This window comes from Homalodisca vitripennis, chromosome 5, assembly GCF_021130785.1.
Source record: "Homalodisca vitripennis isolate AUS2020 chromosome 5, UT_GWSS_2.1, whole genome shotgun sequence".
NCBI lineage: Eukaryota > Metazoa > Arthropoda > Insecta > Hemiptera > Cicadellidae > Homalodisca > Homalodisca vitripennis.
Window position 1 is genome coordinate 94,964,310 of NC_060211.1, and position 26,050 is coordinate 94,990,359.

The 26,050-nt window shown below is 32.9% G+C and overlaps 1 protein-coding gene across 1 annotated transcript; it reads left to right on the plus strand.

Moving 5' to 3' along the window:
• The first annotated feature begins 3,554 nt into the window (after positions 1-3,554).
• On the plus strand, positions 3,555-24,461 carry LOC124362543 (syntaxin-12). Its single transcript, XM_046817146.1, has 6 exons — positions 3,555-3,771; positions 11,460-11,700; positions 17,770-17,935; positions 20,161-20,425; positions 21,254-21,336; positions 23,503-24,461. Exons 2-6 carry the CDS (start codon positions 11,471-11,473, stop codon positions 23,593-23,595), a joined length of 837 nt encoding a protein of 278 aa, XP_046673102.1. The 5' UTR covers positions 3,555-3,771; positions 11,460-11,470; the 3' UTR covers positions 23,596-24,461.
• The last annotated feature ends 1,589 nt before the right edge of the window (positions 24,462-26,050 follow it).

Consider the following 26,050-nt stretch of genomic DNA (forward strand, 5'->3'; position numbering starts at 1 on the left):
TAAAGGCCTGAGATTTGATACAGCTTAAAACTGAAAAAGGGTGCACAATAAGCCGGGTGGCTGAGAGGCAATTACTAGGCCAAGGAAACCTGGCCCTCTGTAAAAAAGTTAGATAGTAACTTGTCTTTTATATCAAGATTAAAGTACTAACCAAGCACTGTATACTTAATATTTGCTAAAATGTATGGTTAAAAGTATATTTTTATTAACATTTTGAATTTTCTTATCTGGATATTCTCTTATTCTTAGCTAAACAGCGGTTACAGAAAAGGTTGATATAAGAAGTGATGTTACTGCTTTGCTTTAAAGGCTGTGAACAAATTTTAAATTGTTGATAAATAAATTTAAAATATGGTGGTGCTGTCATAAAATTGTGTTTAAGCGGAATTTGATTCAATATTTTCTCATAGACGTTATCAAAAACATACAGTCAAAGCATTGTGTTACTAACTAATAGTTGAGTCGTCAAATTCCAAAACGTCCTATGTCCATTTTTTTTTGGAAAGTGATGTTTTGGTGGTTTATGGAAGCAGAACATCCACTGCATAAGTAACAACAGCATTTGTATTCTAAAACGTCCTCTTTCCTATTTAAAATTTAATATTGAAAGTAGCACCAATTTCCAAAACGTCCTTTGTCCACTTTAACAATTTCCAACATGGCGGACATAAACTCTACAGAATCAAATTGTCCCTATCTTCAGCTTGGTAAGTATGCCGTCACATCCTTCCAGTTTCAAAGTGTCTTTAAGTAAGGTATGCTGTTGGTTTTAGCACTTATTTCTCTAACAATGTATTATTTAGAGCATTATTCATGTTTAAAACATGTAGTGGCAACCCTGCTGAGTATAAAAAAACAGCTGTAAAGATTTTTAGACGATGCATGAAAGCAGAAAGTAAAACTGAACATAACCTTTCTTTCGGTGTGTTATGCTAGTAACCTTTGAAGATTACTAAAGTTTTCTTGCTGAATGTTTAAGTTTGTTTTGTGTTATCTCGACAAAATACTATGTTTATTGAAAACTAAAGTAATTAAACAATTTGTACTTTTAGTGTCCAGTGAAAAGAACTAACAATAAAACAAATGGATAGTCAAGAAGAGATTGAAGTTCTCCAAGCTGGGAAGGTGCAACCAGCGGCCGAAGGTAAAGCTAGGAAAAGAAAGTTAAATGTAGAACAATGGAAAAAGAATCAAAATAAGAAAAAAAGATACTCTTCTAAGCAATTGCCTACTTTACCTACTTGCCAGCACAAAAATGTCAAATTTAAATGTACTACATTAACAATGCAAGATATCCGCAAGTTTCATGAATGTTTTTATGAAACAAAATCTAAAATTGATCAGGATAATAAAATAATTTTTGTATTCTTCATGCGAGTCTCCTGCAAGATATAGAGCTAGAGGCGATAGGAAACATGTCAATGAAGTTAGCAATACATTTTTACATTCCAATTTCTCGACAAGGTGTTAAAAGTAAGGTTCAAGTTTGTAAGACAGTATTTTGTAAGATCTTGGGTATTACTGAAAAAAAGAGCCCAGAGAGTGTGTAAACGGCATTTTAGTACAGGCTCATTAGCTACTGATAATCGTGGGAGGTGACCATCGATCTCAAGCGATGGTACAACTGAGAGGAGGTGTGAAAAGGTTTATTGAAAATTTAGTTCCTTTGGAAAAACATTATTGCAGAGCTCGTCAGTCCTGGAGAGTGTACTTACCCAGCCATTTAACTAAATTTCTCTTTGTGAAGAATACAATAAAACCATAGAAGATATCTTAAAGTTAAGTATGAATTCTTTAGAGGTATTTTCATTAAAGATTACAATATTTGGATTTGGATCACCAGCGACTGACCAATGCTCAAAAATGCCTTCAATTTAAAGAAAGGTTAAAGTCTGGAGAAAACTGTTCAGTTGAATACAATGTGCACAAAAAGAGAGCAAATTCATTTTATGTTTTGCTAAAGGAAGCTAATGAGGGTGAAATAACGTTCACCTTTGATTGTCAAAAAAAATTTGGTACTGCCAAAAGTCACTGACCAAGCTTGTTATTACAGCCGTCAGTTCTACTTGTATAACTTTACTGTTTTGTGAAGGCACTTCCAAAGAAAATCTTAGTAAAGAAAAAGTGTCAATTTTTACATGGACTGAAGCCGATAACAAAAAAGGCTCAACACAGATTGCATCAGCTGTGTACCACAAGCTCTGTAACACAAGCATGGATGGATATAAATTTGTTCGTCTCTTTTCGCTGATGGAGCTGGCGGACAAAACAAAAATTCTATTTTGATTTTTCATGTTGATGCATTGGTTATCAAACTGTGCTCCTGGTAACATCAAAAGAAATAAAGTTAACCTTTCCAGTGGCAGGACATTCATACTTGCCGCCCGATAGGATTTTTGGACTAATTGAAAGAGACCTAAAAAAAATTGAAAACAATCATACAGCCTGAGGAGTACTATAATGTTTTACAGAAGCATGGGACTGTTCTGAAAATATCTACCGACTTTGAATTTTATGACTGGAAAACACCAGCCCAAACTGTCATGAAAACTCCGGCTAATTGGCACACTTTCGTTTTGCTCCTACAAAACGATTCATTATCACCCGAGGGAAGGCTCCAACAACTTCAGTTCTTGTCCAAGGAGAACCTGCTTACATGTTTGATACTGGAACTGCTAAAAAGGTTTTCAAGCCATCAATGGATGTAAATAGTGCTCCAATAGAAAAAGTTATAGTTGGAGTACCTGTAAATCCTGCTAAGAAAAACGATGTTAAACAACTGCTTCAGCTGCACTTTGGAGACGGATGGGAGGAGAACCCTGCATTCAGTTTTCTACAAACGTATTATAAATGACGAACAGCTTCCAGAAGAATCAGAAAATGAAGAAGAAGGAGGCCACATGGATGAAATTGACAATATTGTGTAAAAAGTACATAATGGACTCATAAACCTTTTTTACAAAAGAAAACTAATTTTAGAATGTTTTAAAACTACTGTAAATGTAGAAACGAACAAACAATAAAATGTTCCGAGTTTTAATTTTTTACGAGTGTTTAATGTTTAAGATTTGCATTTAATTTTTGCCTTTATAATGTATTATAAAATACAATTTTGTTTCGAACCAAATGTATTAAAGTTTCTTTCGTTTTTACCTTTTTTTGAAACAAAGTGTCTTTTGTCCAAGTTATACAGTTCCAAAATGTCTTTTGTCCCTCTTACAGTTCCAAAACGTCTTTTGTTCAATCTTACTTTGCTTTTTTATGAACAACATACACATAGTTAGACTATTTAATCATATTTATTGTGTTTCAAATATTTATTTGCTATTTTTTAAAACATAATTAGCTTATTTTGAAGTGTAGAAAAATATTTTAAAGAAAAATCTTGATTTCCCACAAATTTTACTAAGTGGACAAAGACGTTTTTGGAATTTGACGACTCAGTTAATCTATTACTTTCCTGATTCACTGTCGCTGTATGATAAACCACATGAGTAGTTGACGAGAAAGAAACCACATGACGACAAAAAAAAGGGATGACCATTCCCCATCTGACCAATTTAATTATCACAATTTTTAGACGATGCAGTTAGATACATGAAATAGAGCTGTCAGTGGTGAGACTGTTAACACGTTTTCTAAGTTAAAATTAAAACAAAATAAAGTAAGCCAGAAATCTTGTAAACAAATCACAAAACCTTGGTTGTTATTAAAAGAAAGAAAAAAGTTATTGAGTATACAACCCTGAAATATTGAAAGAATTGTTTTAAGGTTAGTAGCCTATTCTACCCCACAGTTAATTACATAATATCTATGCCAAGCTTTACCTAACCTGTCAATTTTACTTTAATTTTAATGTATGTTTAAATGTTTCTTTTCAAGTTACACTAATATTTTAACAGAAAAATTGCTATGTGGCATCTTCTTGTGACCTTGAGTAAAATTTATAGGCATAGGCTATGATAAAACTCTGATTTAGAACCAATTAAGATAATAGTTGCAGATTGGCAAGTGTTCCATGATTTTTGTTAGACATTGGATTTGATAGTGCAAAACACCTTTTTGAATGAATACCCAATTTTTTATTTTGTCCCCTTAAACATTTGAGATTTATATCGTAAGATAAAGTTTGTAGGTGTAGCTTTGATTTGATTATGATTAAATAACAGTTCAACTAGACCCTGATAGACAATTTCATGCTTGAGAATATTTAATGGATAGAGTACGATAAGCAGACCTTGATTTTTATATCAAAATTGACAAACAATATTATTACTTATTAAATTATAACCATTGATATAACCAACCAATACTGATTAGGGTAAACCACCCAGCGTTTGATGGTATTAAGGAAAAAGGGACAAAAATCCATACGTAAATGTCTTTATGGTAGACACAATTAGTGCATTATGATCCTTAATTAATCTAGTTTCTATTTCAATTGGTATACAAGTTGGCTGCAGTATAATAAACGTCTACCAACATAATAGGATTGTGATTATGGAATGATTTGAATAATCTATATTTATCACCATCAGAAGGACTGAAAGCAAAATGTCAGACCAAATAAGTAATAGATATTTCAAAGAACAATATGGTCTTGTCAGTTTTCAATCTTAGAAATTAATGTATAAATATTAATATAATTTACAAATTGAAATATAATATATAATTACAACAAAACAATAACATTTACTTATGTATTTTCAAGGATAAACGTGACTCCTTTTGAAACAAAGAAGACGTTTACGTCAGTGTTCTTGCCGTCATTAGTCAATAACTAAATGCATGATTAGAATTTTTAATTTATTTCCAAACACTATTTTACTTTGAATTAGTTTTCAGCTATAATGTTGAACTGAATTGTTTTATGTTTTTAAAATCGTATTATAGTGAAATTTTACTTGTATATGTAAAATAAATGTATTTGTTTCAGATTACTTAAAATAACTAAACTTTATTTAAATGACGTTTGAGCAGCGTAGGACTTACAATTACTTTAGCCAATCTGAAATGATATTTCTGCAGGTACATTCATTAATTAAAAATCATAGTTTGTTTGATTTCAACTAAAATAGTACATGATCTTTTGTTATATTCATTTTGAATGTTCAAAAAAGTCTTCTCAAGATCGTTTTTAGATACGTGTTTGTTCTTACTTTTCTTGCACACTATTTTAATTCTAGTTTTCATCTTGTCAATGCAAACTGGACAGTTTGTATTTAAAGGAGCACCAAGGTCATTATCTTGTATCCATTTAAAACATTGACCAGTGTTTTGAAAAAGGTTTTTAGCCAATATCTGCATATTCATTGCCATTGTTCTTGTCGTCACTAGCCTTTTCCTACATAAAAAAAATAACAGTTGTTCATTACATCACTAGCAACAGCTGGTAATAAGTCACTAGTATAAATAAAGTAAGCTGGAAATGATTAATTATTATGAATATTTATAGGTCAGATGTATTCGAGAATACCGATATTTGAAATTGATAATCATAATCCGGTTGTGTTGGTAGCCGCTTATTATACTGTAGATTATAAGTTATATATTGTATGAAAAAACATATAAATTCAAAGAAAAGCACTTAACCTAGTGTTTGGTAACCAATACCCAGTGTTTTATTGCAATATTACCAGTGTTTGGTAGTCTTCAAAATCACATTATTTGTAAAGAAACTTCACTTGCTGACAACAATAAATAAGATGTTAATTATTACTTTTAAAGTTAAAATAACTATTTATATAATATTGTTTATAAGATTTATGCAGTAAGTAAAACTAACCGAAAAAATGCTATTCAACAAATAATAGGCAACTTAAATATATACAGTTTTATATGTATATTCTAAATTATTATTAGGGAAGTTTATGTCAATAGCCTGTTTTATTAATCATCACTTTCACTCAGTACTAAGGGATCAAGGTCCGAATCAATATCATTAGCACAGAAGTGACAATAAAAGACTAGTTCATCATCATCTTCCTCACTCTTTTCTATACTAAATGCATCTCTGTGTTTTTAGGGACACATCTGTAGTGGGAAGTGTTTTTACACTGATCACAATTGATCCTACGTGCTCTGATATTAAGAAGTATTTCTGCACAATACTTTCTGTTACATACTTTCATGTCCAGTCTTCATCGTCGAAAACTAAATTTTTTCTGGAAATTTTCTGTGGTTTGTCTGGTTTTTGTTCTTTTTTCTCCCCTAGCCTTCTTCCTTTCTGCTTTCTTAAATTCTTCTTGTTTCCTTCTTTCTCTTTTATTTTGATCAAACTCTATCCATTCCTTGCTTGTGACAACTGCTCGCAGCTTCTCTTGTATCCTCTTTGACACATTCTTTTTTTAGTTGGAGTTTCAGACCAAAATAGGTTTTTTCAGGTTGTAGGTGTAGATTTATGTCTGTGTGAAACACAGCACTACTAGGTCCAGGCTGCGTAAGTAGGTTGTCGAGATCAGATCCACAGTTTCAGAAGTGCATCACTGGTTGATGCTGCATTTGGAGTGGTTTTTACAGGAATGGCAATTTAACTTTCGTTAAATGTAACATCCATTACATTTTTATCACTAATGACACGGGGTTGGCATAACAAATCTTTTACCTTTTTCCATGCAACATATAAATCTTGTGAAGTTGCTCTTCCTTTCCATATTGAAGTAAAAGTGTTATATGTCGCTTTAAACTCCTTCAATATGACATGATAAATAAATTTTTTGAAAAATGCTAGACAGTCCTCGTTTTTATGTGAAGGTATATTTCTTGACAAGTTTTCTGTATTACTTGAGTCTAAAGTAAATTTTTTAATGGCAGTTTGAAATGAAGTGGCATTTAACATGTCCACTTTTGAGTAGTCAACTGCATTGGTATCAAAAGGAATCAGTCCACACCTTTTAAAACCAGTAGCTAATGTTTCTGGTTTCATTAATTTGTGTAATACTTGGATTAAGATAGGTGCAAAGGAAAATTTAGTTAAGCGCTCTGGATCTCTTGTTAAATTCCACTTGTGTACAGTTGCTGCCCATTCATTTTTCACAAGCCCAAACAGCCACATCAAGAGGTTGTATCACATGAGTACAATTGGGAAGGAGTGAAATTAGGATAATGTTATTCTCTCTACAGAAACTACTCAAGTGGTATGTTAGATGAGAAGTATGTCCACCAAACAAAAAACTGTAGGGAACTCAGACTTTTGTTCTTACAACCACTTAAAAAATATTTAAAAAATACCTCCCCGGTTACCAACCATTGTCAGACTTTGATACAGCCCAATCATCGGGCACTTTCAGTCATTCTGCATTTGGTATTCTCTCTCCAGGGAAATATTACAAGAATAGGTGCAACATTAGCACTTGCATTTACGTTACACAGAACTGTTAAGTTCTCCTTGTCACTTTCTTAGTGTGTATCTTGTTCACATTTTTTTGTCCTTTTATACCAAGTACCTTCGCGCTTTTTGGACACAAGAAAAAAGGAGTCTCGTCCATATTGAAAACCCATGCAGGGTCTGAAAGCATTTCCTCAGTTTGAGTCCTAGGAAGAGGCTGTGGTCCTATTTTCCTATCTAGTGGTGTTTTACAAGATACCTTATATGATAGAGTTCATTTTAGGATTCCAAAGCGCTTGCTGGCAGAATTGATGCTTTCACCCTTTTTAACAGCATCCAATGCAAGTAGAACGTCTTCGTGTTTGTAGGAAAATCTTGATTTCTTTTTTTTTGCGGCATCTGGGAAAAAATTAAATTTGTCCAGGTTTTTGTTATTAGAAAATATATTAATAATATTGTTAACTACAATTAATTAAAATTGTAACTTCTACATAAAATATTTACTTAAAAGCTTCACAAAATCAATTATCAAACATTAGAAATCGTGTAATCTAGTGTTTGATAGTTATAATCAAACACTGGGTTCGAACACAATTTTACAATCCAGTGATTAATTCAGTTCTCTATTTTTTCGAGGATATGGTTAGATAATTGTGTTTTACACAGAATTGAAAATAATTTAATGTACATTCTTTCTGTATATATCATATTAAATTTAATTAATTAGCAATTTTAAAAAATAAATATTTAAAATACTTACCTCTTAGCCTTCTTGTTAAGCGAAACTCTCAATGCTGACAACAACTTACTCCAACAATTTTCACCAAAACTGCTTCCCTCCAAATACAGAATTAATCAGCTGGATAGGTTAAAAAAGAATTGGACTTTTGTTTAAACCTCAAACAAATGATTAAATAACATATGAGCAGACAAAATATCTTTGGGCTATCAAACATTGGGTGATTTACCCCAATTAGTTTGAAAAATAATTAATTGATATCAACTGTAAACACGATTGATAAGAAATATATTTTAATTTTTTATAATGACAGTAAACTTTAAAAAATTAATGAAATTACTTTTAAACAAGTAAAATAAAACAATTAGTTCTTCAACTTTCCTGTTTTCATCAATATTTCGGATTAAACTACTGAACTATAAAAGACCCAAATGTCAAACTCAATCTTTTTATAGTTATTTATAATTATGGTACATTACAGCAATAATTTAATGGCTTGAATTATAAAATATCTATGTGTATTTATTAAATCCACTAACAAACTAAGCAGTGTAAAACGCATACTTATTCTTACTTTATGTAAGGATAAATGTGTCTGATAGCTTGTGACACGAATAATACAAGTTCATCATCATTGTATTAGCAGCCATTACTCAAATACTACACAAATATGATTTTTTTCTTTGTTTGAATTAGTTTTACAGTATTGTTGTTTAATATTACATGATTAAAAAGATCTAGCAATCATCAATTGTAAATAAATATAATTATAATGTTTTTTTATTTAATAGTTTACGTATTAATAATTTGGTTCACTGATTTCTATGATAATTTGGTTCACAGATTTAATTGTCGTGGTGACTGCTTATTATTGCAGCTGAGAAATGTACATAGAAAAACACTTAGTGTAACAAAAATTTTAAAAAACTGTAAACTCCATTGAGTGATAAACTCCATTGAAACACAAGTCTCCACAACAATGGCTGATACTGCTATTAGAAAGCAACGACCCCTCTGGGAATATTTTCTGAAATAATGTTCAACAACCAATATTCCAAACTTTTCCAATACCTCAGAAAATCAACAGCTGAGGAATAATAAATGTTATCAACTCTCTTCCTCTATATTTTCTTTAGGAGTGGATGACATTTCATCAAGGTTGTTAAAGGCCTGCAAGCAAGAATTGGTTTATCCTATAATAAACTTATAGTTACACTGTATCCTTACAAAGCAACAAATTTCCCAATAAGCTAAACCTCTTTAAAATTATTCCTGTTTTTAAGCATGGTGATCAAACTCCAGCAACTAACTATTGGCAAATCTCTCTAATTTCAATTTTTTCCCCAAAATATTGGAAGAAATTGTGCTTTCTCATCTTGACTTTCTGAAATTATAATAATCTTCTAACTGGCTAACAGTATGGATTCTCTAAGAACAAATCAACATCGACTGCTATGGCTAACTTCATTGAATACATAATTGACAAATTAGAAGGAAATATCCAGTCATATATTATAATAAACATGGCTTTGCAGTGTTGCCAGTATAAAAACCTGGTAGTTAATGAGCTAATACCCATAAAATCGTAATGGGCAGTAAACAGGAACATACAGCTCACTTACCTAGCCTTGGGGTGACAAAACAAGAGGTAAAATACTTGGGTGTGATAATAGTTTAGTTAATAGCTTGAAACTGCAAATTGACAATCTATGTAGAAAACTGATTACTGGGGTCTAAATTATAACAAGACTAAGAAAAATAAGTGACACAGTCACTGCTAAAACAGCATTCTATGTGCTGGTTGAATCTTATCTCTGATGTGGTCTCTTAGTGTGGAGAAAAATCTTCAACAGGCAACTTGTATCACATTTGAGTGATCCAGAAGGGGGCAGTTAAAACACTTGCTGGCATGCAACTGAGAGAGACCTGTCACTCATCCTTTATCAACTTATCAGAACTAACGGTTGTAGCTCTGTATATTCTGGAGGCGGTAACATTTGTCCATGAAAGTGGACTATCCAGAGGTTCCGGCATTAATCGCTACAACACTCGAGATGCAGGAAACATCTTCAACTTCCTGTGCACAGACGCTCTGTTTGAGGAGAAACGTCATGTATGGGAATAAAGCTGTGAAAAACCACTTACCAGAAGACTTACCGAAATGTAAAGCAAAAAGTTTCAAAAATGAAAGAAGTGACTGCTACAAAATCTCTTGTACACTATTAAAGAGTACTTTGGAAGAGATTTTGTGTGATAAGATGAAAAATTAAGACTAGTATAAACTTTATACCCACCAAATTCAAATGTTTTTAATTATCTTTAACCGTATTTAGGCTACAGAGCGTGCCAAAACATTGCAAAATAGACCTGTTGAATTAAATATTACATTATTCTTACTACTGAAGTATTCTTTCAGAGATGTATGGTAGAGCAACGTTTTACTTGGAATTCCACATTTGAAAAATTGGAATCTTTATGGATACCAAAAAGCCTATAATCCTAATTTTTAAATAGCTGATAAAAATTTGAATGGTATATAACTTTAAAATATTCTTGTTATTTAAAATTGTTGTTTGTCACTAACTTTTTATGAATAAGTTAGTAGTCTAAAACCGATAATTGTTTCTTAATTCACAAAATAAAACATTTTCCATCCAATAAGCTTTGTATCAAAATGAATTAACATATTTTGTTATCTCAAAATATAAAAACGACAGTTTTGTCTCACAAACAGTCCCAATAAAAGCTTGATATAGAAAGGTACTTTGTACCCCTCTCAGATTATCAACACTCTGGACATATTAACTTTAATCTTCAAATATTAGTTGACTACTCTAAATCAGTTTCTTGGTGTCTGCTGTGAAATATAGTATTATGTAGTACAAGATAGATTCTATGTATAAACACATGACATATATCTACTTTAGAACTTTTCTCCAAATATCTTAGTATAGATTAACCAATAATAGATCTTAAAAAATATAAATCTCATATTAAATCATTGTATTTTTCTTTGAAAAAAATTTTGTAACAAAGTAGACTGAATGTTTAAGGAAATAAAATATTTCTGTCAAAGTACAAATTTAAAATACCAATCTGTTTAGATAATACGACAAATTTCATAGTAACAGTAAAAATAACAGCTTATGCTAAAAGTATCTGCAAAATATTTAAGAAATGTGAAAGTAACAAGTAAATAGCAAACGATACAGAGTAATAACGAATACTATCAAAGGCACAACAAGATTTTTCTAGAGTTTGATTTAAATCACATACACACATATATATTTATATAAAATTGTATAATCATATATAAAGTTAATTGTAAACTATATATGATTGCCAACCATAGGAAAATTTCAATAAAATGTAACACTGTTGTCTTGTTGGTAGATCCGTGAAGAATGAACAATCCACGTCTGGTGGGGGGCCCCACCCAGCGCTCGTATGGGGCGACGAGTGACAGCACAGTTCCCAGTGTGGGGTTCAGCAGTTCATCGCACCCCGAATTGTACGCCCTGGGAGAGAACATTACCACTAACATATACACCATCAACTCCAGTTTGAAACAGCTGGATGAGACTCTCAAGGCACTCGGAACTAAAAGAGACAACCAAGGTCTGAGAGATAAAGTGTAGGTATTTTGGTAAAAAAACTTAAAAACTCTGTAACATATTGGGTTTTGAAGATATACAATGATAGCAATAGAGATAACTTTACGTAACTAACTCGTAAAATATTTACAATATGTTGTAATCAATTATTTTTATTGAACATATTTATGTACCAGTGTAAATGCTGGGTGTTACCAGATCATAGACAAGGAAAACTAACTTGAATGTACTGCAGCAATTATTAGGATGTTCATCCATATAACTTTGCAGAAATATTTGTTATATGAGTTTGAAAATTCCTAAAATATTTACCATTTGCTATTTAACATTCAGTATTGATAATATTTATAATAATAAGTATAAAGTTAATTCAAGAATTATAATACATTTGTCTGCTACTATGGCTGACTTTGCTTCTATGTAATAGTAAAATTCACAAGGTAATATTTAGATTTAGTAATGAAAGTGTAGCACAGTAGCTGATTTCCACTATAATTTTAGTTTAATCAGGTAGAATAATTTTTGGCCTTGACATAATTATTCCAAGAAATCCAATAAAAATGTCCAATTTTACTACCTCCTCTGATAAAGAAAAACTTGTGGTAATGTAAGTAATTCAATACAAAAAATATGAAACTGTACATTAGACATACAAACAAGTTTTTGAAATCTATTAAAAACTTAAAAACAGACATTTAAAATTTTGTGTTTTACAAGGAATTTAAACCAAAAAGCAAAACGTATTACTACCAATTCTGTTAGTTAAATATCCAAGTATAATAAATAATCAAAGAAAAATGTACATAATTAATAATGGTTATGGACCATACTGGATACTAATAGATCATACTGAATACAAAAGGTAAATATATTTGGACATGAAAATGTAGTGCCTATTTCCTCAAATTATTCTTATTAGGATTAGAATAGTGTAATAAGTAATAAAAATTCCCTAACAATTTAAAATGCAAACATTAAAAATTCGTGATCATTGAACACAAAATGTTTTAAAGTTAAAAACAACGTGGGTTCAAGTTGGGTATCAAATTAAAGCCCATAAAACCCTCTTTAAAATGAGCCATCTCTCAGATAAGTAATAGAACTACTGTATAGTTATATCAGATTTTAGATTTAATCACACGTTAAAAAACATTGTGTTTTGAGATATTATAACATCTGTAACTAAAAACCTAGGAAGGATAGAGTTTTTTTACATTGTATTTTAGTTCAGAATCTCAGAGAGTATAAATAAACAAAGTTTCAGTCAAATTGAAAACTATTTTTTGCTGGTAGATTTAATATGGAATAACCCAAATATTAAAACATTCAAAATCTAGAAATTGTTTTAAAGTCTCAATTTTTGGGAATCTTCCCAGGTCAAAGAAATATTCCTGGCAATATTCCCATTTTATAAGTTCCCTCCCACTGGGAGTATTCCCGGCCAACATCACTAGATATACACGAGAAACATCCTGGAAAAAATTTAAAACATTGACATAAATAGACACTGCATTGCATTGAAGTGAAGCATCACTCATAACTGTTAAAATGACTGGTGGTAAGCTATTGCATATTCTAGGGCTTACAGATAATCAGTTTAGCATCTTTAAATGAGGACTTGCATCATTAGATGACATATTTACTGAGCTAGCTACCAACATGAAAAGATCCAATTATCATGATGTGTGATATTAACATTGACTTTCTAAAAAAACTACAAAGAAAAAAACTTGCTAGAAGAAACACTCTCCATGGATAACATGCACAGACCACAAATACCACCAAGAGTAATACCAAATTCTATGTCTTCTATTGGTTGCGTGTGTTCAAATATCTCCCCTACACACACAGATGTAAAAGTGCTACATAAACGGACTACAGTGCACAACTGATCATCATTAACTTAACTACAGCCAATTATAGCAATTACACAACACGCCAGAAATTTTAATCAGGAAACATATTGCACTTGATCAATATTAGCTGAGAAATCCTGGCAGGAGTTGTACAATACATTTGAAGTAGATGAAGCCTACAAAGTTTTCAGTGGGACTATCAAACTGGAATTACATTTGGCATGTCCTAAATCCAAAGTAAAGGCAGAAAAAATAAAAGTAGAAACTTGTTATATGATGATGACACTTTAAATTTAAAACAAAGTTTTCTAGTAGCACAAAGTCTCTTCTTAACAAGTGGAAGAGATGATCATAAAATTGAAGCCACTACACAAAAGAAAGCCTATGACCTCAAGCTTAAAGACTTAAGACGACGAAGAACTGCAAATCATATTCATAATGCAAGATGAAAACAAAAGCTGTATGGCAAGTCATCAATGAAGAGCTAAAAACCAGTGACAGAACACAAAGTGCTCTCCAACTTAATGTAAATGGAAACATTATTAAAGATCCAGAAGCAATAGCAAACCAGTTTAATACCTTTTTTGTGAATATGTCGAAAGACACACTAGACTAATATGGCCACCAAAACAGGAAAACTGGTAGTAAGCACACAAACAACAGCTTACAAATAGAAAATTATATTCAACTCTAACCAACTAGTTACAAGGAGGTAATAGAAATAATCAAAACCATTAAAAACAAATTATCGACTGGAGTCGATGAAATACCATCTTTTGTGCTTAAACACTGCGAAGAAGAGCTTGCAAAGCCTTTAGTATGTCTCATAAATAAATCATTGCTTCATAGAAAATTTCAAAATTACTGTAAAAATAATGACCTAATAGTAAATGAGAGTAAATCAAAACAAATTATATGGGGTAAGAATAATATCACCTATGCTCCCTACCTGAACTTACATCAGTAAAAGAAGCTAATTATCTGGGTATAACCATAGACAAACACTATCTTGGACCTCTTGTATTGATAGCATCTGCAAAAAACTGAGTACTGTAATCTATGTAATAGAAGAATTATGAAATTAACAGATAGTGTTGAAATTGGCAAAACAGTATACTTAGCTCTGTTTGAATCCAACATCCGGCTCTATGGAGAAATGATGTAGGTAATCTGAACAAAAGCATACTTCTTAAAAACAAGCATTGAGAGCAATTGCAGGTCTTGACCCAGAGAAAATTTCCGTACAGTATTCAAAAACATGAAGATATCGACAGTAGTCTCACTATATGTCAGATAAGTGATTCTTCATACACAAGAGAAGTAACTGAAAAGGAACTGCAATCTCCACAACAACAATGTACAGCATGGAGCTGACTATCCACTTCCACATCATCATTCAGCACTCTATGAAACAAAGCCGACTTACATGGGGATGAAACTTTTCAACCTACTTCCAAAGAATCCAGGACTCCACTGAAAACCCACCTCTAACTGACTACTTTATCACCCCTTTTACATGATGACAGAGGCTTTTCGCTGGAGGGAGGGTGAATTTTTATGGACTTAATAAACACTGAATCAAGACAAATTTTGATGCTATATTGATTGCATTGTTAGAGTAATTTTGATGTAACCTGATTGACACTAACTCTTTTAATTTAAAAAAATAATTGATCTTTAATTGACTGTGGAACGAATTTAAAACGGAAAACGTTACAGTTTATGGCATAATATTTATTTTATTGTCACTTAGGACAAGAAGCTGAAAAACCTCTCATTGTAGTTAGTCCTAAAAGGACCTTTGTGCTTGCTTTCATAGTGACAGGATATTCAGGATTGGTATGGATGGGGACAGGAAAACATTTAATTACAAACCAACAAAATATTAATTAATAAATATTAACCAACTGTTCAATTAATAGTAAAACAGTCTCCTAAATTTCAAAAGATGCCACAATGTGATCACTTGAAGCGAAAAATAAAAAAAGCGTGACATAATGTCTTTGAAAAACTGAGAGTAGCATATATTCCCTCAAACTTTATTATTTCATCAAGTTAATCAATGCAAAATTATCTTCTCAAAATTTAAAAAGTGCCAATAAATCATTGTGTAGTGGAACAGATGTTAAATTTGGAAATTGGGTTACCTTAAGGGTAGAGTATAGCACAAGTTAAAAGTTTGATTTTTTTCTACTTAGCTAAACATAATTATGTAATAAATAACCCAAAACTGTTACTAAAAAAACTAAAATTGTGCAAAATTTCAAAATACCTCAACGTGAATCCCACAGGTTTTGGATGAAAAACTTTGAAATCAGATTCAAATTCGTTTGCCTGTTCACCTTTGGACTGGACAACAGGTATTTTTCATCGACATTGTGAACAACAATTGGAATTTGTTAACACCTCCACTGTGACACTGGTCATGTACCAACTTTAGGACAGCCGGAGTAGTAGTAAGGTGCGTCGATCACAGTGAATGTGTTTAACTATGATACATATATATACATTGTTAACACCTTCACTGTGACACTGGTCGTGTACCGACTTTAGGACAGCCGGAGTAGTAGTAAGGTGCGTCAATCACAGTCACTGTGTTTAACTATGATACATATACAGGGTGACAATTAAGTCTGGAACCTCTTTTTTAATTTTTGAACCACAATAGAAAGAAATACCAAAGTTCACACGTGCTTACTGGTGATAGTAACGCACACATCTGCCCAATTACCGACCGGATAATCCCTTTGGGGGACGGTCCACAAGGAGTCAGACCACAGGTACTTAAAAATTGGTGTTTACTTGTAATACTTAATAATTTACATTGTTCAATTGTTTTAAAATTCAAATAGCTATAACTACTGAATGAATCCACCTTTTGAAGTCCGGTTTGCGGCATTGTACTCTGCTAAGTAAGGCCTTTAATTTGATACCAAACTTGACCTATGCTGCTATTTAAGAATTTTGTCTGACTCCTTGTGGACTGTCCCCCAAAGGGATTATCCGGTCAGTAATTGGGCAGATGTGTGCGTTACTATCACCAGTAAGCACGTGTGAACTTTGGTATTTCTTTCTATTGTGGTTCAAAAATTAAAAAAGAGGTTCCAAACTTAATTGTCACCCTGTATATACATTGTTAACACCTTCACTGCGACACTGGTCGTGTACCGACTTTAGGACAGCCGGAGTAGTAGTAAGGTGCGTCAATCACAGTCACTGTGTTTAACTATGATACATATATATATACATTGTTAACACCTTCACTGCGACACTGGTCGTGTACCAACTTTAGGACAGCCGGAGTAGTACGAGTAGTAAGGTGCGTCAATCACAGTGAATGTGTTTAACTATATACATTGTTAACACCTTCACTGCGACACTGGTCGTGTACCGACTTTATGACAGCCGGAGTAGTAGTAAGGTGCGTTAATCACAGTCACTGTGTTTAACTATGATACATATATACAGTATACATTGTTAACACCTTCACTGTGACACTGGTCATGTACCGACTTTAGGACAGCCAGGATAGTAATAAGTAGTATCCACAACAGTCAATATGTTAAGGATGCTTTCAGGAAAGAAAGCACCAAATACTAAGGTGAAATCCCAATGATAATTGATACATTCAAAATACTGTACATTAATTTTTATTGTAAGCAGCATTAATAATAGCCCAGAGAATATAATTTATCATGCTTCTTATTTTGAGAAGATAAATTTTGAGTAGGACCGATAATCACATACTTGTCTCTAGCTAAATAGATTTGTCTTATTGAACTGTTCCAGTTATGCTAGGACCAGTAACTTTTGCTAGGAATGGTGAACAGTTAGTTGGCCACTAATTATATGTTTCAATACTGCTGAAGTCTGCTGTACATTTTTGCCACGCAATGGATATCTTCTCTTAAAGTACACTTCCTTACAATAATGTTAAACTATAAAATGTGTCAAATATTAAACTTTTTAGTAAGTTTTTTCTTGCAGTAATGTTTAATTTTAACCCGATATTTGTATTAAAAGGATTGAGGTGCAGTTGGTGTAAGGGATTAATGGCTCGTACTTTTATGAATGTCTCATGTTTGTGAGATTTTTGTTGGGTTCAGAACCTGAACTTAAATGTATTCATTTTTCAGTATGTGTGCTTGCACTTAAGTGCAATTAAATCATTCTGACAATTTAGATCAATTTAGATTGTTACAAGGTAAGATTATGTGAGAAATGGATTTTCAGCCATGTGACTCAGTTGAGTACAAACCAAATCATATCTCAGACTACTCAAGAGCTTCACCGACTGACAGCTCTAATACGAGGGAAGGATAAGCAGTTCAAGCTGCAAGTGGAAGCTCTCCGAGACAGGTTCAAGGAGGCAGTCAACTCTTACAGCTCAAAACAAAAAGTATGTAGTAAAAATTAACCTTAGTATATGATGTTTCAAATATATGTCAGTATTTTAAATTGCTAGAATTGTTATTCTATTTAACTTACAATTATAAATTATGCAGCAAGTGTTACGTCAAGCAATTAAAACTTTTTGCTTTTCCTACAATCGTTCAATGTGAGAATCATTTATCCAACATCCAGTCATTATTTGAGTTCTTCCCATACTTGGTTAGTGTTTCCCTCCCCCCCCCTCTTGTTGGTAGGAGAAAAATCCTACTAAAAACACCTGCAACCCGTGCTGCTAAGTAGTGTCAGATTCTTACTGACTACTCTACCCAGACTGGGACCGCTTGACGCATTACTTCATCCTTGTGGTTAAAGTCTGCAAGCTACTTGACTACACCACCAAGCTCTTCTTTAATCTTAGCTTAGAGAATATCTGTCACCATCTTCTTAAGCATCTGCCAGTTGGCTGGGCTCCAGCATTTTCCTCACTATATTTTCTGGAATAAGGTTTCCCAAAACTTGAGTACAGGGTCTCCACATCCAATCCCACGCTTTGCATACCAACACTGTATGTTCTGGTGTGTCCACCACTCTGCAATGCCTGCAGTTTTCACTTTCCCCCCTCCACCTCCGGTACAGGTACTTGTTGAAACTACACGATCTGAACAGGAAATGGACAAAAACTGGTTTCCTTCACCCACCCTACTAGGTCCGGAATGAATACTCTGGTCCATGCTCCAGTACTCCTGCCACCGCTCTAGGAGTAGTTGCTGGGCCTGTAACCGTTCCATTCCTTCATTCCTTTCTGCTATTTTTTGAGCTGACAAGTCTATTGGAGGGATTCCTGCTATGATAAAAGCTGGGGCTGAATAAACTATACGCACTGCAGACTTGAATTGTCATCCGCTGATGCCTGTTCAGCTTCATCCTTGCCTTCCTCGTATCAAAAGCTCTTATCCAGATAGGAACAGCATATAGGGCGATTGAGTCCAGGGCAGTTGCTAGCAGCCTCCTCTTGCTAGGCCTGGGACCATGTGTGTTTGCCATTAGCCTACCAAGTGATCCAGCCACCCTGGTGCATTTCATTGAGGTTTCATCTACATGGACCTGGAACTTCCTTCAGTGATCTAACCAAACTACCAGGTATTTTGCCTTTTGACAGGTATTAATTTCTGTCCCTCTAACATTAAACTTAATTTCTGTAAGAGATCTCTACCCTGCCATCAGAATAGCTTCTGTCTTTACCGTAGCAATTTTAAGTTTATGAGTAGTAAGCCAGGCATATACAAGTCCAGTTGAATAATTGGCTTTCCTCCTCAAGGCCTGCTCATTTGCAGCTGTGACAAAATCGCACATAGCCTACCAGACAACTTCCTGCAGGAAGCAGCAAGTGATTCTAATATGATCCTCCAGGAGCCACTGTTGAAAGTGTTTCGAATGTCTAGTGTCATTATTACCGGATTTCACCACGGTCTCCCACTGGCAGCATAGTCTACCAACCTCATCACTTCTTTTACGGTCTTTTGAGCTTGTTCACGGTGAAGGCCAGGATTTCTGCTGTTGCAGCTATTTCATTGTAGCCCACAGCAGGTTACTTTGGAAACTAAGTGTCCCCTACTCGCTTCAACAACTAATCTGGTAGGATAGGAAGGCTTCACCCAAGTTTCTTTGTTACAATTTAGTACGCATAGCCCCATGGGTTCCCATCCACTTCATCACACACCTCCTTCCACATATCCTGCATTGATCTCGAGATTTGTCCACTATTTCCTAGGTCACCAGTAAGCTGTTTTTCTTTTGGTATTAAGCTTTTTAGCTTGCAGGCTTGATTTGCATACCCCAACTATAGCCTCAGTCAGATTCTCTGGAGTGTGAATACTGCTTCCAAGTGTTTGATTCACTGTTAGTCCAGTATAGACATTGAGTTTCTTCTTAAAAAGTAGGAATGTTGCCTCTGTTTAGACTCTCGGCTATCTTAACTTAGCCTGTTAATGTGTACAAGTAGTACATTTCATAACCAAGAATCTGCATTTGGGAAATTAGTAAGAAAATGAATATATTTCCCTCCTCCCAACAATTTTTACTACCTATATTAATTTAAGTTATATAGTTAGTTTCCATCATGCAACATTAAAATTAGTAGAAGTAAAAGCAGTCTAAACTATGAGGATTTGTTCAGCACAGAATTTCACAAATTTAAGTGGCCCAGCTCATATAGCATTGTGTGTCTTGTAGCAAGTAGCAGACAAGATGAAGTTCTGCCTGTTACCAGCGGAGGTGGCCAGTCAAGAAGACGAGGCTCAAGATTCACAGCCTCAGTCGGAGGAACAGCTTCGACAATTGCATCAGCAGCGACTCATGCAGCAAGACCTGGAATTCATCCATGGGCTGCAGATAGAACGGCTGCAACGTGTCAAACAGATAGAGGAGGACGTATTGGATGTCAATGAGGTGATGAGAGAGCTGGCTGCCATGGTGGTGGAACAGGAGCAGTCAGTCAGTAAGTGGACTCTAGTTGCCACCACTCGGCGATCTATATTCAATTATTTTTTATAGTGGATATGAATGGTGTCATAATATTAAAATGTAAATTAATTAGGTAAAACATTACATGATCATGGCAATATATTAACGTATTATGTTTTTAAGAAACCTAAAAACTATACAATAGGTCTCGGACTCACCTAAAAACAGTCTATGTGTGTGAATCAACACTTACTTAGAAAAATTTTAAAAATTAATTAAGTAATTTTTAAACATAAGAATTCATAGAAGGAATACAATGGTAAATATATTAAATGATCTTTAAGTTTTAGTTTAAATATGTTATAGTTTACTATTTACTTTAAATAATTTGGTAATAAGTTATAAAATGGTGCTCCCTTATATTTTGGGTTTTTTTAGGTGAATTGCAAATTAAATTGAGTTCCAGTAATTTTTATTTCTTGTGTTATTTATTCAATAATATGGTTCGCTTGGATTTTTACAGATAGTATAGTTTCATAAAAATATATCCACTATTTACTGACATGTTTCTTAATTCTGGAAATATATTTTTCGCAGAATCATTCCAGTTTATTTGAGAAGCACGCATATTGCTTTTAGTGAATAATCATTGTAGAGGTAGATTTTTTACTGACGTTGATTTGCATACAGAAATATTGAAAATAATATGTGAATGAATGTATGAGAAATTGTAGGCTATTGCTATTATATCAAGAGAAGTTTTTGCAACCTTGTTTTAAATGGAAATTTGTGTTTTGAAAGGACATTTTTTAGTGGTTGCTGAACACTGAAGTTGATTCTAAGATCAGCATACTGTTTTCAGATCTTATTGAAGATTCAGTGGAGAACACTTATCAAAGAGTTGAAGGAGGAAGAGAAAGTCTTGAAAAAGCTGCTGCTTATCAGGTACATCGTCATTTTATTTGTCAAAATGCACTGGTCACTTGTAAGTTCATACTTAACCTTAAATTAACAGCACATGATCAAGCTACAAAGCTGCTACCAAAGGATTTTTAAATGACCTTTGAACCATCTCATAATAGTGCATTATTGTACCAAGTAAACACATTACTTGGCACAATAGGTATTAGGATTGTAATTGTAGCTACACAGTTTGTAAAGGTTTTTGTTTCCAGCATTAACCATAGGTGACCAATGTCAAATTCATTAATATTTTCATTAATATTAAGTATTTAAACAAAAAAACAATTGACTGAACCGACACTTCACTACAAAACTTAAGTTGATTTTGGTCAATCACTGTACTTTTGTCGATAACTAAATTTACTCAGTATAACACAGCCCACACCCGTGTAGGACATCATCCCATGCGGTAAATAATAGCATGTACTGTAAGTTGTAGGATGACAGCGCACTGCTGCTTCTTGCCACATCCCACCCAGGACCTGTTCACTGTGGTGTGGGCAGGGCTATCATATTATTGTTAAGAGTTGTGATTTTACTTGGTTACTGGTGATGTTAATTCTGAATATAAACCAGTCACACACCACACCTGTAGCTGTGATGTTGCTTGTTATACATGTTTCTATTTTTTTTTTTTTTTTTTTTATTACTTATTTAATAAAAAATATATTATAATATGTAAATTGATTTTCTTTGTATTTTTACATTAACCCAAAAACATATACTACATAATATAAGATGTATATATTATACATTCTCTTCTAAGGAATATATTTGGTATATTAAACCAAATAAGCTGGAGTGCCATTGGGTTTTTATATTCTCAATGTTTCCTAAAAATTTAAGTAATACAAAATATTGAGACCAAAAGTGAAATCTTGTTATAATTTCTTAATAACAGGGTTATTCAGAAGATTACTTTCCATTCTGTAGCTGCTAGGGGCGGTACTATCACGACCATTTTTATGTCAGAGTGTTTCTGCGTTCAGTGGCTATACAGCTAGAGAGAGGTTACTGTCGCTCCTTGTTGTTTTACGCAGAGGTGGTATGCAATTGAAAATCCTGCAAGTTGTGAAGTACGGTTGGTAATAAAGTTTTTGTTGGCTAAGCATAATGAACCAATTGAGATTTATCACCAACTCCGTGAAGTTTATGGGAACGATGTAATTACTTAATGTGGAGTGCGTCAGTAGTGCTTTAGGTTTAAAAATGGCCAAACTAATGTGCATGATGTAGAAGGAAGTGAATGCCCAAGCATTGTAACCTATGGAATTAAGTCGAGAAGATTAAAAAAGACTGCCAATTCACAATAACAGAAGTCTCACCTAGTTATCTCAAATTTCAAGGAGTTTGTTACAAGAAATTGTTACGCAGAAGTTAGGCTACCGTAACTTTTGTGCAATATGGGTGGGTACAAATATGCCAGACCACGCACAGCAAAACACACTCGAGAATGCTTTTAGGTGGGAAGTGTTTCCACATCCGCCTTACAGTCCAGACCTTGCACTCAGCGACTACCACCTGTTTCCAGCAAATGAAGACCTGGCTTTATGGAATAAATCTAAATTTGAAAAAATAATGTAAGTCTAATTCAAATTAGAAAAAATTTACTGTGTTTCAAACAAGATGAATTGCTATTATATGATTTTTTTTATTATTGAGGGTCTCCCAAATCCCTTTCCCTCATGGCCTATGTGTCACTGTGTTGGAAAATTGATTTTTAATATAATTTTTTTGTAAATACACCAATGATTTAAGTCTGTTAGAAATACATCAATAAAAACTGTAACTTCTTGGAATTGTAGCTATCATGGAAGTTGTCAACAATTACATACTTCATTGATAGAATGTGTCACTTGCATGTGATTTTGGTTTAATGTAATTGTTTTTATTTATTTAGGAAAATGGCACTTTCCTTAAAAGTAGACTAAATTAAATAATAGTAATAATTATTTTATTTCATTCTTTCTTTTTATTTTCTTTTATTCTTGGTCTAGTTGACACTAGGTGTTCTTCACAGCCGTACTGAGATTCTAGCACTATAAGGGTTAACATAACGTTAAACATTGGTACAGAATCAAAAGTCATTGGGTAAGGACTAGTTGTTAAAGCCCTTTAGTTGTAATCCTTCTTTTTGTTATGTTTCAGAACAAGAGAAGAAGGAGGACTCTGTTCTTATTCATATTTGCTGGAGGGATTTTTCTGGTGTTTGCTGTTTTAATTTATTTTACATGGCGGTAACTAGGTATTTTACGACTGTGATCAATTTTAATATGCATACTCTGCACTTGTGTGGGCTAATGTATACATTAGACAATAGTCCCACACAGGCCTCTGTTTGGCTGTCCTACAACTAAGTATCTATAAACATTCTTATTATACTATTTTTGTTTTTATTCTATAAGATTCATGTTATGTATATATATAAGATCATGGATTCTATCAAGATTTTATTTCAATAAAGACTGCATGTCATAAAATGTTGAAACCATCACTTATTTGGAAAAATAACCTCGCTAAAGCATATTTTGATAAATACTTTTTTTAATTATATATATATATATATATGCATAAATCCATGCTTTACTAGGATTCTTTTTTACAAAACGTCCCAAAACAGTAGAAAATGAAAACAAAAATGCATATTCCTAATATTTTTAATAACTTTTATAAACTATTTTATTAATACAACTATGGGAATTGAAACACAGTTAAATCTATGGATTGTATTATTGTATTTAATCTTTACAAGTCTGTTGCCAGTATGGTTATTATTGATATTTACAGTAGTTAATGATGTCTGGATACCTCTTGTTTGATATGGTGTTTTAATGAGGAAAGGGAATTCCAGATTAAAAAGTAAGGATCCACTATGTCTAATCTCTCTTTTCCAAAGTTTATCTTTCTATTTAAACCTACAAATATAATATTTGTGCCATGTGATAAATTAAGTTTAATTTCTTGCTGTACCATCCTGTATTATATGTTTTATATAAATAACTTGTATTGTATACTAGGAGTTGTACTATAAAGGAGTTGTTGTGTTTTAATGTGTCAGTTTTTATTTTTACACTTATGTATTAATAAATTCCATTATTAATCTTATATTTATACTATTTTCTTAATAAACCTAAACTCCCTTCGTTCCAAGACTAGAAACTCTCCTACCAATATATTATTTAGCTTTTAATTTTATAAAGAGACAAACTAACTGAAGGGTGAGGGGAGGAATGCCTGTCGAGTACAGAGGGAGGCTGAAGGGCATCCTTCCAGAATAATTTTCAAATTCATTGCAGAACGAAAGTCTGAAAAATATAAAAAATTCTCTAAAAACCAATCTGTGGAAAATATTTAATTTACAGATTTTACAAAAAATATTGTACTAACATAAGTACAATCATAATTTCATTTTTTTATAATTATTGGGGCAGTTTGTAAACCCCATAAATTGTATTAGCATTCACGACGATGTGTACCCCATTAGGTGCATGCATTATTTCACAACTGCCGTCGTGTACCTAATCGGGTACACACCAGGCTTTTGTAAAATGGGTCGAGCGCCTGAAGGGATACACGTTGCTATTCATTTCATTATTGCATTTTTACTGTTTGCCTATCTTGGTGGTTTGTTAAATTTGATCCCGTGCTTAAATAAATATCTCAGACTATCATGTACCTTGTCGGGCGCACAATTGTTTAATGTTCAATGTAAATTAATTTTTTTAGGTACTCCTTGGGGTGCACGGAGAAAAATTGAAAAAAACATAATGAAATAATTGCTTTTGTACAAAATGCAAAGCCTACATAACTTTTTAAACGTTTTACGTAAAAATCCAATTACAGATTTTTTGCCATTATTATTAAAAAATTCAAGGCAAATAAAAAAGTCCGGAAAAATGCTTGTGTTGTGAACGTATTAATGAAATAATCAAACAAACATAGTATACAGCAAAACCTTGCTAAAGTTACAAAAACACCGAAAAATAATATTATCTGCTTTATTGTTTATAGTATAAAGACAGTTTTTAGTTTTCAAGTTTAATCAAAAGTACTATAGATTTCAGTAATTTTTGATAATTAAAGTACACTCTATTTATATATATATATATATATATATATATACAGGGTGTTTGAAAAGTATGGGTACGGCTTAATATTTAAAAAACCATAGGAGATAACATCTATAAACTTTGCACAGTGTCATATGGCTATGTAACACTATTTTTTCCTTGCTATTACGCATGACATGAACCATGGGGGGACGGCCCACAGAGGAAAACACGGAAATCTTAAATTGAAGCATGGGTCGAGTGATACCTCATTTGAAAGAGCTCACTTAGTAAAGTTGAATGCCGCAAACCGCATCTCAAAAGGTTTATCCAATCAGAAATGGCGGGTTGTTTTAGGTACACATTGTGAAGTACATTATGCGCTGCCATTTCTGACTGGATCGTCGTATTCTGATGCGGTTGGCGGCGTTTCACTCTACTAACCAATGTGTTTTCACTGACTTTTTTTAAATTAGCAAATTATGTCATAAATTTATAACACAATAAATAAAACACAATAAAAAGATGTTTTTTAGTTTTATTATTGTGTTATAAATTTATGACATAATTTGCTAATTAAACAAAGTCAGTGAAACACATTAGTTAGTAGATGAAACGCCGCCAACCGCATCAGAATACGACGATCC